The sequence below is a fragment of the Mus caroli genome, chromosome 2 (assembly GCF_900094665.2).
Source record: "Mus caroli chromosome 2, CAROLI_EIJ_v1.1, whole genome shotgun sequence".
In the NCBI taxonomy this organism is placed as follows: Eukaryota; Metazoa; Chordata; class Mammalia; order Rodentia; family Muridae; genus Mus; species Mus caroli.
The window spans coordinates 156,958,950-156,978,757 of NC_034571.1; the positions used below are offsets into that span (position 1 = coordinate 156,958,950).

The 19,808-nt window shown below is 41.8% G+C and overlaps 1 protein-coding gene across 3 annotated transcripts in view; it reads right to left on the bottom strand.

Moving 5' to 3' along the window:
- Window positions 1-19,808, bottom strand: part of Ncoa5 (nuclear receptor coactivator 5) — a 34,624-nt gene that overhangs the window by 10,154 nt on the left and 4,662 nt on the right. For all 3 annotated transcript variants that reach the window (XM_021180231.1, XM_021180240.2, XM_029470914.1), the window contains exons 2-3: window positions 12,660-12,726; window positions 2,402-2,728 (exon numbers count right to left, since the gene is read on the bottom strand). In XM_021180231.1, coding sequence (XP_021035890.1) covers window positions 2,402-2,728; window positions 12,660-12,697 — 365 coding nt within the window. In that variant the 5' untranslated portion in view covers window positions 12,698-12,726. The remainder of the gene's footprint in view (window positions 1-2,401; window positions 2,729-12,659; window positions 12,727-19,808) is intronic.

The following is a 19,808-nucleotide window of genomic DNA, read 5'->3' on the forward strand; positions in this document are numbered from 1 at the left end:
GATGGAGAGAATGCTTCAAAACTCAAGTCCCTCCAGGCAGTCATAAGAACTACCATGCAGGGTTATACACAGGACATGTTCACGGTCTCTGGGGCTGTGACTGAGTTAACTCACCTCACAAAACGACGAGGACTTGAGGTGAAGAGAGATGGTATACAGACAGCACTTGGGCAAATGGAAAACAGTTGTTGGACTTTATACCTTTATACCTTCTCCATCTCTCTTCCCTATGCTTTAAAAACCTGCTGTAGAATATGTATCAATAACTTGTCATTATAGTCTTTTTTTAGGCAGGGTTTCCTGTGGCCTTGAGCTTGCTCTTTAGCTAAGGCTGCCTTTGAACTCCTGTTCTTGTGCCTCATTTCTCTGTGCTGCGATCACAGGTGTGTATCACCACTACTTTAAACCATCTAAGTGCACCCTCACCTGCACTGTAACCCCAGTGCCATGTAGCTGTCACCACTACCCATTTCCAATTGTTAGATAACCTCAAACAGAAGTCTACATCATTTGCCTGCTTTCCCCAGCCCCTGACAACATGTATTTCTTTTTTTTTTTTTAAAGATTTATTTATTATTATATGCAAGTACACTGTAGCTGTCTTCAGGCACACCCATAGAGGACATCAGACCCCATTGCAGATAGTTGTGAGCCACCACGTGGTTGCTGGGATTTGAACTCAGGACACTTCTGGAAGAGCAGTCAGTGCTCTTAACCACTGAGCCATCTCTCCAGCCCCAACATGTATTTCTTAACTTTATGGATTTGTCTATTCCAAGGATGTCAAATAAGTGGAATTACATGGTAGCTGTTGTGCTTTTGTGTGTGTGTGGCTTAATTTACATAGCACAATGTTTTCAGTGTTCACCTCTGTCTTAACATCTATCAGCATTTCATAAACATGACTGAACAACCTTCCTATCATTTGCTGATGGGTATCTGGGTTCCGTTCCTTGTCGTTTATATGGCTAGTGCTGCTATACACAGTCACACATGACTATCTGAATCCTCCTCAACTCTTTAACACTGTGTATGTGGTGTTTAGTGTATGTATGTGTGTATGTGGTGTATAACACTGTGTATGAGTGTATAGAGACCAAAGGGTGGAGTCCTGTACCTTCCTTGACCACTTTTTAAAAATATATTTATTTATTTTATGAATATAAGTACACTGTCACTGTCTTCAGACATAGTAGAAGAGGGCATCAAATCCCATTACAGATGGTTGTGAGCCACCATGTGGTTGCTGGGAATTGAACTCAGGACCTCTGGAAGAGCAGTCAGTGCTCTTAACCACCGAGCCATCTCTCCAGTCCCTTTGATCTCTCTTAATGTTATTCTTATTGAGAAAGATAAGAGAGTCTCTCATTGAACCTGGAGCTCATCTGTTTGTCAAAGATGGTTGGCCAAGAACTGCAGGGATCCACTTGTCTGTACCGCCTCAGTGCTGAGGCTACAGATGCATGCACCATGCTTGGTATGTTTGTAGGTACTGGAGATTAGCACTTTGGTCCTCCTGTCTGTGCAGTAGATACCTGACTGGCCACATAGTCTTCTTAGAAGCCTACATTTTTGAACTTTTGAGGAACTCCTGAGCCATTTTTCACAGTGGTTTAAACGAGACTTCTTGCCTCATCTCCCTGTGCTAGGATTACAGGTATGTACTACCACATGGACATGAACCGTCTAACCATCCAAGTCTAAGAAACTGTACTTATCTTGCTAATAAATATTTCCTGTATCTTTCCTGAAAGTCACCAGGTGTGAAATGGGTTCTCAAGTGGCTTTCATTGGCATCTGCCTGATGACTTATGATATGGACCATCTTTCATGCATTTCCTGCCTACCCGCATATCTTTGTGTTCTTGCATGGCCAACCGAATTCATGCTCCACTTGTGCTTTCATTTGTACAGCAGCGTCTTTCACAACACAGTTAGATCCAGATGCTTATTTGATTTTCTGAGACAGGGATTTTCTGTGTAGCCCTGGTTGTTTTCTAACTCAAGAGATGTGCCCACCTCTGCCTCCCAAGTGCTGGGAATAAAGGTGTATGCTACTGATGCCCAGTTCCAGATGCCTTTTTTTTTTTAAATATTTGTTTATTTATTATATGTGAATATACTGTAGCTCTCTTCAGACACACCAGAAGAGGGCATCAGATCCCATTACAAATGGTTGTGAGCCACCACGTGGTTGCTGGGAACTGAACTCAGGACCTCTGGAAGAGCAGTCAGTGCTCTTAACTGCTGAGCCATCTCTCTAGCCCCTCTATATGCTTTAAATAAGTACAATACATCAGTTATTCATACATTCAGCAAACGTATTGAGTACGACTTGATAAGAACAGGAAATATAAGGTCACTCATGTAGAGTTCTCAGAAAGTGCATCCACGTACGTACCTGTACAGAGGGTCTCTGGAATCTCGTATATCTCTGTATCTGTCATACACAGGGTCTCGATGGTCTCGAAAATCTCTAGAGTCTCTTAGATCACGAAAGTCCCGAAAATCCCTCAGGTCCCGGGCTTCACGTATACTTCTGCTGTCTCTGTGATCCCGAATGTCCCTGCTGTCTCTGCGGTCCCGCAACTCCCGAGGATCTCGAATGTCTCTGCTATCACGGGCATCCCGGCCATTTCTGCCATCCCTGGGTTCTCTCCTTGGACTTCCTCGAATTGGAGAGCGATCACGCCTTGTATCGCGACTATCTCCAAAGCTATAGGGATCCCTGTGGGAGTTAGCAAAAACATACTAAGAGAAAGAAACTGGGCAGCCAACCCTTCAGCTCTGTATAAGAGAATGCCACCTCCCTCCAACTATTTTTCTCTAAGGTACAGCATTCAAACAGTGAGAACCTAACTACAAATTTTAGGAAATCACCCATCTTGTTAGGCCTAGGTTCTAGAACCTCAATATGCATGAACAAAAGCTGGAGTATGAGTAGTTATCAGGCTTTAGGCATAACTCAGCTTCTTAAACAAGCTGAGTTATCTCCTCCGTTACAACAGGTTTTCGAAGGGAAAGCACTTTCCCCTAAAGTCTATTTTACTCTATTACCAGTATATAAAGAAGGCTTTATGGGTCAGAACTACTAGGGCTCAGTAAGGGCCAAGGTTCATAAAGGAAAACTGTTCAGCTCTTTATGGGAGAAAGTGCCACCCTTCAAGTCTTTCCTCTCCAATACAACACTTCGACACTAAGAGCTAGAATTTTAAGGCCAGTCACCCCATCTGTTGATATCCTGCTCAGATACAATCTCATACAAAGGAATCAATGAAAGAATTTTTACAGTATAAAAAAAAACCACTTAAAATTCCTAGCAGGATGTTCAAATCAAGGGGAAAAAATAAGCAAAATCTGGTTGGTAAAGTTAACAATTCTGAAATAGCCAGCTCGTGTACTGCTACTGGTAGCTGATTCTCCCAATCGAATACAAGGAGTTCCATGGAATTCGGAAGTTCCATTTTGTACAAGGTTTTGAGTTTCATGTTAAGTGTTTGAAGTCAGCAATGTGCTTATGTAGCTCCACTTCAATACCTTTCTTGAGGCAATTCACTCACCGGACACTGACTTCAGACAGACTTAAATGACAACGGTCCCAGTCTAACCTAGCCGATCATCTGCACTTCCACTTCTTCCAGTTGCCAATGGTTAAGTCCTTAAGTTAGCTTTGACTCTTCTTCCCCATCTCCACTAAAGTCACATGGATCTTTCCTCTGTAGTCCCTTCAAATGCATCACTCCTATGTAAGCCTGTTTCTGTACTGACATGAAAAGAATTTCCCCAAAACCAAAACCAAAAACCCAAAACCAATCTTGATTTCAATTATTTCAATACATACTAAACGCCCATCTCTACCAGTTACCCACCATCCCTTGGCTCTCCAGGAGCCCCAGGCAGCCTAACAAATTTGGTCCTGTAAATTTTAGGGGCTTCTCCTCACCCCTTTTGCTCCCAGTAACAACAGGGCCTTTTACACCCACTCTATCCCATTTTTGCTTCTGAATAAATGACAGAGAGACCTATCTACTGACAAGCTGTAGGTACTATGCTGACCAGATACTCATCTCTTGTAACCCTCTATGGCTGCCTACTTCCTAGCCACGTGGTCCTTTCCCTGCAATCTGAGTCTTGTTCTGGCTTGCTCTACTCCATGTGTCCTCATGGCCCATCCCCCTGGTCCTTCTCTTCCTCCTCCTCTCCTCTCTTTTGGGTCCCCCTGACTGGGACCATAAGTCCCATTCCATTCTCTCTTGTCCAGCTCTAGGCTGAATCAGCTCTTTATTAACCAATTAATCAGAGGTAATGGAAAAGAAGTTTTACATATCATTGAGACAGGAGATGACCCAATAATCATGATGACAATGCCAGGGTCTGAACCATGCAACCAGATCTCTGGGCAGGAGTCAGCATCTGAACGAACACACAGTGTTCCTGTTCCCAACAGGAGCCTTTATCACTATTTCCTAATTTCCTGGTTTAACCTAAGTTGCTTTTTTGACTTAATTCACAAATACTTATCTCCATGCATTTGCTCATGTGCTTTCTCTATTTCTTAGATGAATCCACGTGTACTCAACCCTCACAGGAAAGCCCACGTCATTTCTGAGCATTCCTCAAAGTTCCCTAGTAACTGCTTTCTCCCTGCTAAACTTTCCATGTCTGTGACTCACCCTGACCTGGCTTCTATTTGTACAATGTCTATGTCTGACCCACTTTCAGGATTACCTTCTCCATAAAACCTGCCCTAAAGTTTTGATGTGCCCCAACAAACAGGCTCCTCCCCTAGCTTTCCACCTCAGTAAATGACACAGCGGACAGTCACTCAAGCCAGAAAGCTGGCTGTCATCATTCACACTCCCAATTATATGCCTATATGACATTTGTTTCCTTCAGAAAACTGGTGTTTTTCTGCCCATTTTACCTTCACTGGTACCAATGAATACTAACTCCAGACCTTGCTTCCAAACTTGAGCAAGAAGTTTTTTAGAGTGTCCTTTCTGCAATTACCACGTCTTTGTCTACAAAGGTGGCTCCTGAGGGAACATTTCTGTAGTAAAAGCCTTTTAAATACTTTCTCATAGTGTTTAAATTCAATTTAAAAAATCTCCTCCAAGGCCAGGAAGAGCCTGAATGACCTTTGACTCTCCCTTTATCTCTAGCCCTGCTGCACTTTCTCCTTAGTTAACCACTTTCTTGCCACATGAACCTTTCACCTACAACCAGTCTAGATCTGTCCTGATCCTTCTGTGCAGCAGGAATGGATCCATGTTCCTTTTCTAGGTTTCAGTATAGATAGATACATCCCCTACTCCTTGATTCTCTTAAGCTTATTTTTTGATATCTGAGACAGAGTCTCATAGCTTAGGTTCATGATCTTCATGAATGCTGAGGTTACAGATGTGTGCCACCATGCTTGACTGATTTTCTTAGTTTAAAAGTAAAAGTTTTAGGGGCTGAAGAGATGGCTCACGAGGTTAAGAGCACTGACTACTCTTCCAGAGGTCCCGAGTTCAATTCCCAGCAACCATGTGGCGGCTCACAACCATCTGTAATGGGATCCGATGCCCTCTTCTAGTATGTCTGAGGACATCTACAGTGTACTAATATAAATAAGAATAAATCTTAAAAAAAAAAAGTTTTGCCAGGTATGGCAGCACACATCTGAAACTTTAGCACTCAGAGGCTAAGGTGCAAGGGCTGTCATGACTCTGTGGCTAGCCTAGTACACACTGCTGTAGTACAGACCAGCTACACAGTGAAACCACACCTCATAAGGAGGGGCAAACATTTCTTTCTGCTTCTAAATGTCAAGGTTTTAATTTTTAACAGGTACTAGGGTCATTCTCAAAAACATCATGCATGTTAAAGTGAGGGCTCTACCACTGAGCTGTATCCACTCATCCGTCCATTTAGGTATCTTCTCTAGTAGACTGCAAGTTCTACAGAGACAAAGATGTCAGTTTGATTCTACACCAGAAACATACTACACAGAACTATGTTGGGAGGGATGTGTTCCTACACATACCATTGCTTCATTTAGCAAACTGTCCTGAGGTAACAGCCAAACAGTGCACAACATTTTACTCGACACTGGACCACACGCCTAATAGTGTTCTGTATCACAGAACAGCTGTCTGGATGTAAGTACACTTTATGTTGTTTATAAAACAACAAAAACTTTCCCAGCAAAATGTTCTGGGAACACAGCCTCTCCTTAGGCAGCAAATGGTGGTATCTGTTTACATAGATTCCCTATCAACAGAAAGCTGTCTTGAAGGCTGTGTCTCTAGGATTCATCAGAGTTTAGGAAATATTAAAAAATTCAACTATTTTACTGAACTCTAAGCCTTCCAAGAGCAGGCCCCATGTTCTGGTGAGGCTTGCCTTTCATTACCACTGTACATACTAGGCATTTACCAGTGTGAATGGCCTGTGAGAAAGCCTCAATTTCCCTTCGTCCTCACAGCTACAACAAAAGCAATTTAAATGCTATTTTGCTTCTAAAAATCCTTTTTTTTTTTTTTTTTTTTTTTTTTTTGAGACAAGAGACTTGTTAGGTTATTTAGGCTGGTCTCAAATTCCAGGTTAAGAGAGCTCTCGGCCTCAGCTATGGCTATTCTGGTCCTCTATTTTAAGGTTCATCATTACTCTTTGATTTGTGGGCATAGCCATACAGTAGCCAGATGTTTAAATGAATGCTAGCTGTTCTTACCAGAAGCACATGCAGACTAAGACTGCCCAAGCTTCCCTACTGTATCACAGAATCCTTCTGCTACACGAAACATCTGCTTTAGTGTAAAATGTGGGCAACCAGTCAGGACACAATAGAAAGTGACAAACACAAAGTCATTTTTAGATTATTAATGATCGGTAGATAGCCCTGCCTTGGGAAGCGACTAGGAGTAGTTATTAGAAGTGGAATCAGAGTTCAAGTGTTCTTGGCAAACAGGGCTGAAATATCAGGAGCCAGATCATACACAAGCCACACACGGCCTCAGGCTATAAGAATGTGGATAAGTATGTCACTGCATGTTCTCTGCAGCTTCACGACAATTATAAACGTCCTATCTGGTGCTTATTACTACTGTTTTTATTTTTCGGTGCTCCTACATGCTGGGTAAGAACTGCCACCAATCTACATCTCCGACCCAGCAGTTCCTGTTCTTTCTACTCTGTTGAGGCATCTTACCTGGTAGACCTTGCCTTTGCAGGTTAACCATGAGAACCCTGTTTTCACAGCCTAGGTCCATACTTCTTGTATGGCACAACCTTCTTTTCCCTTTCCTCACAGACTCTGAGGTCCTCGGGCAGCAAAGCTAATAATCCTCTTCTGGGTAAAAATACAGAAAGGGCAACGTCCACAAAGGAGAATGGATGGAAGCAAAGGCATGTGGTGGTAAAGACAGTAATTATCAAAAACAAAAGGCAAAACATTTTCATTCCTCCAAATGAACAATATGGCTGACTGCTGTTCTTCTGGAGACAAAATCAAAACAAAACAAAAACACCCTTTTAGAGTCACGTCAGGACCCAAACAACAAAGTTCTCAGAGCAACAGCACCATTTCTTATCCCACCATCTTTCTCAAAACAAAAACCACAGTTAATAAAAGGCTAGTGCTGTGCCCAGCATCCAAAGGTAGGAGAGGACAAGCCTCCTAGACGAGGAGCTTGGCCTCAGATAAGCAGGTTACAAGCAAGTGTCTGGAACACAGAAAGTTCGCAGGTCACTGCAGGGTACCCAGAGGTATTTTACAAAGGACAGCCAGGACAGCATACAGTCACGTACCACACCATTAGACACCAAGAAGGAACAGAACACGGCAGTTAAACACTAGCACCAAATGCTAGAAGGAAGCTCATGGTCAGCACACAATTTTGTTCCACGTTCTTATCTATTCACAGGGAAGGAGGCCAATGTTCTTTTTTAAAAAAGAGAATCAGATCACCGGGTACCATTTCAGAGATGCAGTGGGGGTGGTTGAGGGACCATGGCTCAATAAGTAGTGGCAGGCTTCTGGCTGACAGGCTTCCTTTGCTGGGGACTAAAGGAGCTTGGAGGGCACTTGGCATTTTTGAAAGCATACAGAGAACTGACAGATGGCCTAAGAGCCTGAGATGGACTTGAGCTGTTTTTCAGAAATCTTGAAATGTTAGATCCGGGACAGTGTTCCTTGGTTTTGACTGTATGGAGGGTTCAGCAGAAAGGTCCCATCTTCCTTCTTTTCTGTCACTCACTCCTTTTTTCCTGTGTCCACTGCAGAGTGAACCTTCATTTGACTCTGAGAAAAAAATCCTTCATCAGCTCTTCAAATTCCCATCACAGATTCCACCCACAAATACCATTATCTAAATGGTTAGATGTGGCGAAAGGTAAAGGACCCGGAGAGCTCTATCAGTGCAGGTAGGAAACGATGTGAAGAGCTGGACACTTCAGAGATGCGAGCTCTGAGTGTTCAAGCTTTCCCCTGGTGTGTGTTGACTTCTCTGCTGTTAGACATGGCACTTCGTGAGAGCTGATTCCTTTCTTCAGGTGTAAGAGAAGAAGTAAATCACAGCCCAGTGTCTTCCACTGTGAGGCCACTGAAAACTGGGGCACTCTCATACCACAGGAACAGGCAGTTATCGAAGAAATTGAAGCCACATGGATATGATGAAAGTACCCCAGGTCACACAGAACATCTGTTCAGAGCCAGGTTATTTCTGATACACCAATCCCCAGTAGCTTCCACCAGAGAGAGACTGTGTTCAACATCCTTTGCAGTTATAAGGAGGAAAATCCTCTGAAGATCTTTAGGTGTGGTCAGTAATTCTGTGTTTGCTTTAGGTCATATGGGAAGGCTTAGGAAACAGGACTTGGAGGCCAAATTGACACAAGGGTGTGCTCTAAGATTTGATTTGCAAAGTAAACTGAAAAAGGCAACTTCAAAAATCTGGGATGTGAGAATTCTACGTCAGTCACTGAGAGCAGACCGATGCTTGTTTCCCAGCAATGAACAACCTGGTTAGATAAGCAATGCACTAACTAAGGTCTAAGGAAGCAGCCCACGGGTTGTACACTGGGTCCCTCATGCAGATTTCACGCTTGGCCAGGCAGTGTCAGAATCATACCTCAACAGCTAGAGTCATGAGGGAGGCACATTACTGAACACAGAGCAAGCCCAGCGGAACTGTAGTCTTCTAAAGAAGTGATAATCCTGTGAAAACTCCCAAAGATAGGTGTTCTGACACTCAGGGTTAAAGTCCAGCAAAACAAGTGTTATGAAGGTCTTGCCAGCACATCTAAAAACAATTTTTATTTTAAAGTAGACAACATAATGACATAAAGGTGTATCTTAAAAGGAACTTCTGGTTACCAGTTCAGTGTCAAGCCTTACTCCCAGAACAGTGCAACCCCATGCTGGGGCACACAGGATAAGACCTTCTAGTAAAAGTTCAATTGCTGATTGCAATTACTCCAAGGTTTTGACTGGATGCATGCGCCCAAGAGTCCAGAAATCACTATCCTTCCAGATTAATCTACCCTGTCCTGCAGTCCACTGCTGTTCTACTGGTATGCCCAGAAAATTAGGCATGAGTAGGATACTAACCAAAACCTCATGCTTTACTTCAGTACCTTGCCTTGATCCATTTGTTTTGTTTTAAGGTAAAATTTGGGCTTCTTTATTTGGGGTTTAGGTGGTGTTCAGAACAAATTTTACCGAATATGAGCATCCTGAAACAAGTAAGCATAAACATATGGAACTTGATCATGCTAAATAAATAGCATGCCAAGGAACCCAGTCATACATCACAAGAGGACCTGTTAATCAGATCACTAGCCTTCGAGAAATCTCAGTTTGATGCTTAGTTCTGAGGTATATATCAAGGTGACTGCACGTTTACTTATCCGGTAGGGAGATTATTTGAAGGGATCTCTCTAACGCTGCTTATGTTGGTTTGCTGTGGGAAGCTACTGTTAAAAAGGAAAAAATATTATTCCCCCCTGTGGTGGCTTGAGTAAGAACGGCCCGCAGGTACATATATTTGAATGTTTAGTCACCAAGTCACATATATTTGAAAGGACTATAAGGATTAGGAGATGTGGCCTTGTTGGAGGAAGTGTGACATGGGGACGGGCACACTATGCTCAGTCTCTCAGCCTGTGGACAGGATGTAGCTTCAGTGTCATGTGTGCTGCCATGCTCCCTGCCATGATGATAATGCATTAAAAAGCTCTCCCAATCAAATGCGCTCTTTGCTAAGAGTTGCCCCTGCATGTGTCTTTGCACAGCAACAGAAGAGAGAGTAAGACGCTTCCCTTATACATGACACTATGGAGCCCCATTGTAGGTTGGGATGAACACAATCTCTTTAATTTAGTGGTCATGCAATGGTTATATTGGATTCCAAAACAGTGAGCTCATTCTTCCAAAACTGCAATGCTGACTATTAATGATCAACTAGAAATGGGAGAAGCTCCTGGGTAAATATCATTATTAGGATGATATAAAAAGCCCTTTCAAGTCCTAACAGAAGCAAGAACGAGTATGCTATAGAGTGTGTGTATGTGTATACGTTCTTTTTCAATTCCAGTCTAAAAAACATAGCTGATAACTATCCAGAGATCACAAGCATTACAGGGGAGAATTTTTCTAGTAGAGTCAATGTCTTCATAGTTATAAATCCACACTCCTTTTAGCCATATTTGAGAAAAATACACACTATAATTCTTTGGAAATCAGACACATTACGTCTCCTCTTTCAAGTCATTAGCAACTACAACTCTGTCCAAACCCTCGTAATTCTGGCCATCATATGCAAACTCTGGGCTGCCCCACTGGATGTTTACTGAGGAAACGAGTTAAGACTAGAGATGGGAATGCCTTAAATCTAAACCACAGTTAGATGCAGCCTGATGGAAGCAGACATGACATGCAATTTTTTTTTTTTTTTTTAAGTTTTAAGAAATTGTGTCCTCCAGGCTACTCACACATACCTGTAAGTCAACCAAAGCAGTATTTACCTGCAAGCCACAATCATTTTTTATTTTGAGACAAGCTCTAGTATATCCTAGGCTAGTTTTGAACCCACTTTGTATCTGATAATGATAACCTTGAACTTCTTTGCCTCTAATTCTCAGGTTACAGGATGTACCACCGCACAGTTTATATGGTGCTGGACTCTGAACCCAAAGCTCACGAGGCTGAGGCAAGCCCTCTATCTACCAACTGAGCTACCCTTGCAGCCAGTCACAGACAGTGGGGCATTAGAAGAAACAGAATGTGATGTGCCTTCTTGCACAGTGACACCAATGAGTGGCTAGACACGGATGTGACATCTGTGGCACAGCTGGACTTGTGCTATTTGATTTAACTCCCCTGTACAGCCAAGCATGGACAAAGATTCAGCTGAAATTACAATCACTGTCTTGCTTGCAGTGTCGGCGTGAACTCTGCAAGGCACACACACGGAACATATTTTTGACAGCTAGAAAACACCTTCCTTTCATGTCCAAGTGAAAATAAAAACACAAAGCACACAGGTGGCTCTGTCCAAAAACAGGACAGCTACACGTCACAGGCAAGCGCTCATGGAGTCAGGTACATTCCCAGCTCTCTGGGCCAGTAAAGCTGTACAGTAAGGTTTGTTTGGACAACTAGGCTTAGTTGACATTTCCGCTCCCTCCTTCTGGAGGGGTGCCACGGCGCACATATGTAGAAGTTAGAGGATAACTATGGGAATCACCTCTCTCCTTCCACTGAGTTGATCCTGGGGATCCAACTCAAGCTACAGGGTTGGTGTCAAGTTCCTGTTCCCTATGAGCCATTCGCTGGGAAGGTTTCTTATTGTGGGTTGCAGTTTCTGTGAAAATCTGGCATTTTACCTAGGAGCACAGGCAAAATCCAGAGTGCACCTGAGAACTTTGAGAAACATCAGATATGAACTACATCCCATTAGTTGCATCCCATACATGCACTGCTATGGGACCACAAATGGTGTATACAATCCCAATGGAACACTAGCAAAGTTCTCCTTGTATCTTGAGAATACACACCAAAGCTATGACTTGTCTATATTGGAAGAAGAACATATTGGGAAAATGCCTTCTGTGTTCAGGAAAGCTCAGAAAAAGGAAGACTTTTGAGAAGTGGAGTGTTTTGCCCTTTTTATTTCCCTTCAAACAAGTAACCCAAACATGCGAGCACACGGGATCTGCAGCACAGGCACAGCAGCATCTCTCAAGCAGCTCTTTCCGCAAACCTGGGTTAGCATCTGGACCGGCAGCAATTTGCAACGAAGAGTCAAATCTCTGCTGCCTGCTGCAGAGCAACATGGCAGGTACACACCAGCTCGACCCTGGGGCCCTCCTCCTGCTCTGAAGGCTCCCAATGACACGCGAGCTGGGGAAAGACAGAGGTTTATCCTCTTCCTCCAATTGCCTGCAACTCATGCTGCAAGCTGCAATTGCTGGTTTTGTCACGGAAAACACAAAGCTTCCTCTGCATCTCCTGATGTATGATTTAAAAGGTAGCAAGGCCCTTCAGACAAGGTTCTTGTTTGCTTGAGCGTTTCTGATTTGTTGGGGGGGAGAAAAGACCCTTGATGTGTGAAGTTGGGCTTAACTCCCCAGAGCCCAGCTCTCCCAAGGTAACTCACTGCTTCAGGGTACTTTACCTTCGTGTGGGGCTGGGTCTTGATGGAGCCGTATTCATATTTCTTCTTTCCGCTGCCTTATTAATATCTGAAAAGAATAATCAACCCATCTGTTCAATGCTACGGAATAAAAACAAGATCATCAGCACATTTTAAATGAAAGCAACAACCAAAAAGAAAAAAGAAAAAAAGGAAAAGAAAAAAGAAAGAGAGAAAGAAATAACCAAAACCTATAATGTTAAGCAGCTGGCACAAGGAAATCCATTTTGAGACACACTGGCACTGGGCAGTTTTATTATGAAGTACAGTGACGCGACTTACAGATAAAGATGACCCTTTGCTTTATACCTAAAACATAATTTAAATTTGATTATATCAATATCTCAATACCCCACCAAACCCTAAACCTAACATTTCTCTGTCCAAGGGGAGACAGAGGTGGTTGTCAGTTGGATTTATTTTTTCCTGGAAGGAAAGATAAGTGTGGTTTGGGAGGGAAAAAAAAGCAAAGCGGTAAATAATTCTATTTTATCTATAAAGAAGCTAATATTAATGGTCTTAAAACATCACTATTTAATAAAGCACAGCCTTTTAAAATGTACTTTGGGTTACTTTGCACTGAATGGAAATCTTCCAGATTAAGATGTAGGAAAGAAACTCATTATTAAGATCAAAGAATATAACTTGTTTACATCTATAAGCTAAGGTAAGCACAAGCATTTTGCATTTCGGTTGTGAGAAACTGTTTCTAGTCAATTTTCATGTAGATAGGGACACGTATGTGTCATAGATGAATAAGGGAGGCACCAGCATCTCTAAGAGCTTAGAGAAAGGCCAATGACTACATGCAGTTAAAGCCTGCTGTGTTCAAAACAAAACAGACTCACTCTTCAAAGCCTGAAGTGAGTAACAAGACACCATATTCTAAGAGATAATTGAATACTTAAAGAAACATACCAATCTATGTCTCAAAGTAACACCTGATCATCTCAGAAACAAATGACGCATTAGAATCTCCAAACTCTTGGCAGATGACACACACTGCCCCTACTGCAGTGCAGCTTCTGTCCTTCCGTTTGTCCCAGTCAAGCACTTAGCAGCATCATAGCTAATGACTCAAAAGGTATTAAACACTCACTTAATAGAATGCTTTAAAATAGTAATTATGCATTTTTTAAAATCCCAGAAGTTTCTTATCATGTCCAAGACTATAGCACTATGAAAAGCTTAAAATGGTCTGCTTACAGGCTTCTCTCACTCTGTAAACTATCATTTTAAAATTCTCATCCAAGTGAGGAAGATCTGTAGTTCCACTTTAAATCTGAAGTCTCTATAGTATAAGAAAACTGAAGAGAATATGAATCTACATAGTCAAATTTAATTCTGCCCAAATCATTCATTACCTTCAGGATATATTATCTTTCTTTCTCTCTCTCTCTTTCTTTTTTGTTTTTTGTTGTTGTTTTTCCCAAACAGGGTTTCTCTGTGTAGCCCTGGCTGTCCTGAAACCTGCTCTATAGACCAGACTGGCCTAGAACTCACAGAGATCCACCTGCCTCTGCTTCCCAAAGGCTGGGATTAAAGGAATGTGCCACCATATCCAGCTCAAGATATATTTTCTATGTAAGACTTGACTAGTAATAGCTGGTCAGAATTCTGTAATTTACAGACCTTTAAGTTCACAAACATCCAGATCATACATTATATGACAAGCATCACAGTGAATAACATTTTTAAAAAACTGTGTGCATGGAGTCAGTTCTTTCCTTCTACTACATGGGTTCCAAGATTGTGCTCAGACTGTCAGGCGTGGCAAGCAAGTATCTTTACCTACTAAGCATCTCTCCAATTCCTAATTTTTTGATGTATAATTGTGAAGAAGAAGTTTATCTTTGCAAGTGCTTCCTGACCTAGCCTGCTTATTGCACACTTTAAGTACAGGACAGCCAGGATTTGGAGGAAATATAATAAATACCTTTAACTATTTCCATACTTTTCATACTATCACTCCGACACACCCGGTATGTACATATATATAAATGGTGCTGTTTCTTTGTAGCATAAGCTGCTCTGAACTCAAGATCTTCCTGCCTGATACCCTGGAGTGCTGGGATTTTTTTAGGTGCCATGTTGCTCCCTGTGGTACTATGTTAACTAGTAAGTTTCTGCCAAATCTATGCTTTCCCTCTGCATATGAAAGGGTATTATATTGTATCCAGTCTGTGAGTACTGCCTATATAGAAATTAGGAGATCAAAGTGGTTATATATTATGAAAATTTGAGGCAACACTGGTTCCAGGCAGGAAGGGGGATATTTTATGTTTAAATTGTCAAAAACAATTCTGCAATTGAAAGGTTATTTAAAGAACACTTAAGACTCTATGCTTATATAACATTATATACTTAGATTAATTTATCACAATTGCTCTGTAGCATCTATTCTCCTTGCATACTACAAAGCAATGGTATATGTGGGTGTTATGGCTTATGTTTCTTCAACAGAAAAACAAGACTCTTAACTCTTGAATAATTTTTTTCCCTTTCTTTCTTCTTTGAGATAGGACAGCCTCAAATTCAAGACAATCCTCCTGTCTCAGTCTTCCAAGTGCTGGGATTACAAGTGTGAACCACGACACCCAGTTTTGTTTTGCTCTGTAGTGCTACCTAGCCAAGTTGTCTGCCCCCGAGTGGCACCCTCAACATAAATGACTTCATTACTTTAGTGGCCGGCACCCCTTGCATGTGGCATGCTAAGTGTTTCACTTTTCACCTTCATTTCCCAATGCCTTCATCTTTCAGCTTGGCTGACATACAGAGACAATCAACAGGAATTTTCTGGCTAAGAATCTCATTCAGGAGGACTGCCCATGTTAGGGTAGGTGTGAGAGGCTTTCAGAGGTGGTGAAAATGTCATCACCAACATTGTGATTAAGTCCTACCTACCTACGCATCCTACCACACACACAGAGCTTCTGCGGCTGGCCGGCCGGCCGGAGGCAGAGGTTTAGGGAGCTCCTTTGGAAATGCACATGCAGTCAGCAGTGAAGGAGCTTTGCATCAATCACAGCTTCTTCCTGACTTATCAGAGAGGCAGACAGACAACAGCAAGGAATAGAGATGACATTAATCTAAAGGAAAAGAAAGAAGGCAGCAAGAGTCGGAGCTCTTTGGGGACGTGAAATAAAGAATTATGATTGGATAGAAGTTAATTAACAGCGGGGCAGCTGCAACTTGGGAGTTTCCCCCCAAAACAGGTGGAATACCTCTTCTGAATACAAAAGGGAAAGGTATGACATGCTATTTTGATCAAACACCTTTATAAAACCCAAAGTTAGTCTTTCAATATCTTCTCCACTTTTGCTTGGATGCTGCTTTGTACAGTTTAATAATTTTTATCAGCAAAATGAGTGCTACTCAGTATCACCATAATCAGGAGATATAAAACCTTGGCTGGAACACCTGTGATTCCCAAGCAGTCTTCTGAAAGCTTCACCGTGAAAAGCACTTCTCATTAAGATTTTTAAGTCAAGAAAACCAACATCTAAAAAAAAAAAGAAAGAAAAGAAAACCAACATCTGAAGGGATTTACAGCAAAAGGAAAAACTGGGAAAATAATCAAGAAAACATGTTACAAGAAGTAGGAGAGCCATTTTAAAACATGAAAGATCAGGGTGAAGAATTCTCAAAGAGTGTATAGTTTCCAATTTACAGTTTTACTTTAAACTAATATGCGAGGCAGGGCTGTACAGGGGTCCTTGAGTGTTATAAATATGCATACTAACATTCATAGTACCACAAACTGTTTTGACAACATATACGCACACATACATATACTCTGACAGGAAACCATTATGAAACAAGTTTTTCTGTGTTTCTGCAGTACTAGGGATTGAACATAAGGCCAGTGCATGTGAAACAAGCTCTCTACTGTGGAACCACAGAAATGCCCTTCAAAACAACCTTAAAACTGGATTTCTCTAGTTAGCAGGCTACAGCAACAGAAAACAATGAGGATGTAACCACAGCGGTGTGAACCATGAGACTAGAATGGTTCACAGCACTGTTATTACTGCTGAAAGACTCCAGAAGCCCATATAATTCTAGTAACTGCCAACAAAGAAAATCAAACTTGTCCCAGAGTTTAGTTGAAAACCAATCAGGAGTGATTAAACTGGCATTACAAGAAGATGACACTATTTGGATACTATACATTCCCTCATACTTCTGTATTTATTTTTTTTTTAAGTTATATTAGCATAACATTCCTGGAAACAGGAACTTACAAAGTGCTCATTCTGTCCCCTGGCCTGTACAGAACACCATGTGCACAATTTGATCCAGTCCTTTTACAACTCTTCAGCTAGAACTATACACTGTCACCCCGTCTCAAAAAAGAATATCCAGGGGCTGGAGAGATGGCTCAGTGGTTAGGAGCACTGCCTGCTCTTCCAGAGGTTCTGAGTTCAATTCCCAGCAACCACATGGTAGCTCATAACCATCTGTAATGGGATCCAATGCCCTCTTCTGGTGTGTCTGAAGAGAGCAAATTATATTTGCATATATAAAATAAATAAATCTTTAAAAAAAAAGAATATCCAATATGCAGACAAAGGTCATCAAAGCCATGTGGTTTATCTTAGGCTATAGTATTATCAAGACACAAACCTGGAGGTTTAGAAGTTTGAAGATCTCTAATACTCACATTAAAAGCTAAGTACTGTGCCAGCCTGTAATCCCATCTCTGTGAGAAGTGGAGACAGCAGATCCCGACATCAGCCATCTAGTCTAGTTCAGAAGAGACCCTGTCTCAAGGCAATAGGGAAATGCCCTATGTTCTACTCTGACATCCCGAGGCACACACTCATGCTCACTCTGTATACCCGCCCACAAAAGGCAAATCTGGAACTCAGATCCAAGTCACCAACATAAAATGCTTAGATAGCAGGCTAAACTGCCCCCAACAGGGGCATGGTTCCCATTTAGAACATTCTAACTAGGGCTGATCACAGCCCAGGGGAACCTGTAAAAGGGCCAGTATGCTGCTGGCGCCCAATGTTTAAATGCCTCCCAGATACTCAATGATGTACAAAGTACTGACTTAAATACTACTACTATCAACTTCTACTCCCCAGACAAAAATTATTTTTGTTTTGGCCTCTAACTCCAAGTTCTCCTGCCTCAGCCTCCTAAATACTGGGCTCCAAGGACTCAAAAACAAACAAACAAACAAAACAAACAAACAAAAGCATCAAAAACAAAAAACAAAACAATCAAAAGCCTATTAAAACATTAATTTCCTACTCTTTTAAATTATGAGATTTCTGTGTGTGTGTGTATGAGAAAGAGAGAGAGTGCAGCGAGCACACGAGCATGCTGGGGCACAGAGGATTGAACCCATAACCTTGAGCAGGATGGGTAACACTCTCAACACTGAGCTAACCCTGTCACCTCTCTCTCTCTCTTTTTGAGCTTAACTTTTAAATTTATTCTATTTTCTGAAGCTCAATTGAAAAACAAAAAACAAAACAAAACAAAAAACCAAACACAAGTAAGTGTAGCTCTTTCCCCTCAAAGAAGCTCCTCTTTGCAGCAAATGAGTATACGGACATCCACAAACTGCCAAAATGCACAGACTATGAGAGAGTGGGATGCCCAACCCTAAATGACACATTTAAAACATAATCCCTCTAAGGAAAGCTCAGGGAACATCTCGGAAGAGGAGATGGAAAGACAATGTGAAGAACCAGAGAACCAGGACACCTTCTGTGAGAAAGTTCAACAATACTACTGCCTCAACAATATTTGCATAAAGACAACATCAGTTCACATACCTGTGTAGACAGGGGAAATCTCACAAGGCCCTACCCCTAGCTGAAGAGCTACCTATAGGCAACCAATGGCTGCTCAGAGAAACAGAACACTTTTTTTTAGAGACAAGCCCCAAAGGGCTATCCAATCCCAAGTGGTCAGCCCTACACACATGTACACAGGTGTGGCCTTGCTGGAGTAGATATGTCACTGTGGGTGTGGTCTTTAAGACCCTTGTCCTAGCTGCCTAGAAGCCAGTCTTCTCTACCTTCAGAACAAGATGTGCAAAACCCTTAGTTCCTCTTACACCATGCCTACCTAGATACTACCATGCTCCTGCCTTGATGATAATAAACCTCTGAACATGGAAGCCAGCCCCAATTAAATGCTATCTTTGTAAGAGTTTTCTTGGTCATGGTATCTGTTTACAGCAGTAAAACCCTAAGACAGACAGACAGACAGACAGACAGACACACACACACACACGAACAATGTAAATAACTGAGCCACATTATCATCCATCACTTTAAATATTACTCATTCCTACCAGCATTTTTTCGTCCTTGCCCATCATCTCTCCAATCTACAATCTGCAGTGACTGTCCTTTTCTCCTTCTGTGAGACAGCTTTGGATTCCACATAAATACAGTCAGTGAGCTCTTGTCTATCTGTGACTAGTGAGTCCCTTTTCTTCTTTGGCCTAGATCTGAGCTGTAGCCCTATATAAGGAATTAAATCACTTGATTTCTCTGTGTCTGTGTTTCTTGATAAAAGGAATATTCTACTGAGTTTGCTATGTACTATTCTTTAGGGTTCATTGACTTAACAGTGAAAGAAAAGAGGTACAGAAAATTTCAAAAGATTATGATTTTTACCTTTAATAATAGAAAATAAAATGATCTAGTGGTCAAAATGACATCAGCCACTGAGTTTCTCTTTAGCCAGGCTTCTAATACCTTAACAGCCATCAGTTTAGTTCACTATTCATAAAGAAAACTGTCAGCTATTCTTCATTTTCTTAACATTTTTACTCAAGCCACTCCTCCTAAGTGGACACCTGAGCAGGCACAAATACACTCCAGTCAGACAGGAGATTCTCACAACTTTTTCATCTTACAAAACCAAAACTCTATGTCCATGAAACAAGACATAAAGTTCCCTGTCACACTGCTTTAATGATGATGTGTTAGTACCTCCTAGAAAGCTCATTAAAAATCAGATTCTTGCCGGGCCGTGGTGGCGCACGCCTTTAATCCCAGCACTTGGGAGGCAGAGGCAGGTGGATTTCTGAGTTCGAGGCCAGCCTGGTCTACAGAGTTCCAGGACAGCCAGGGCCACACAGAGAAAAACTGTCTCGAAAAA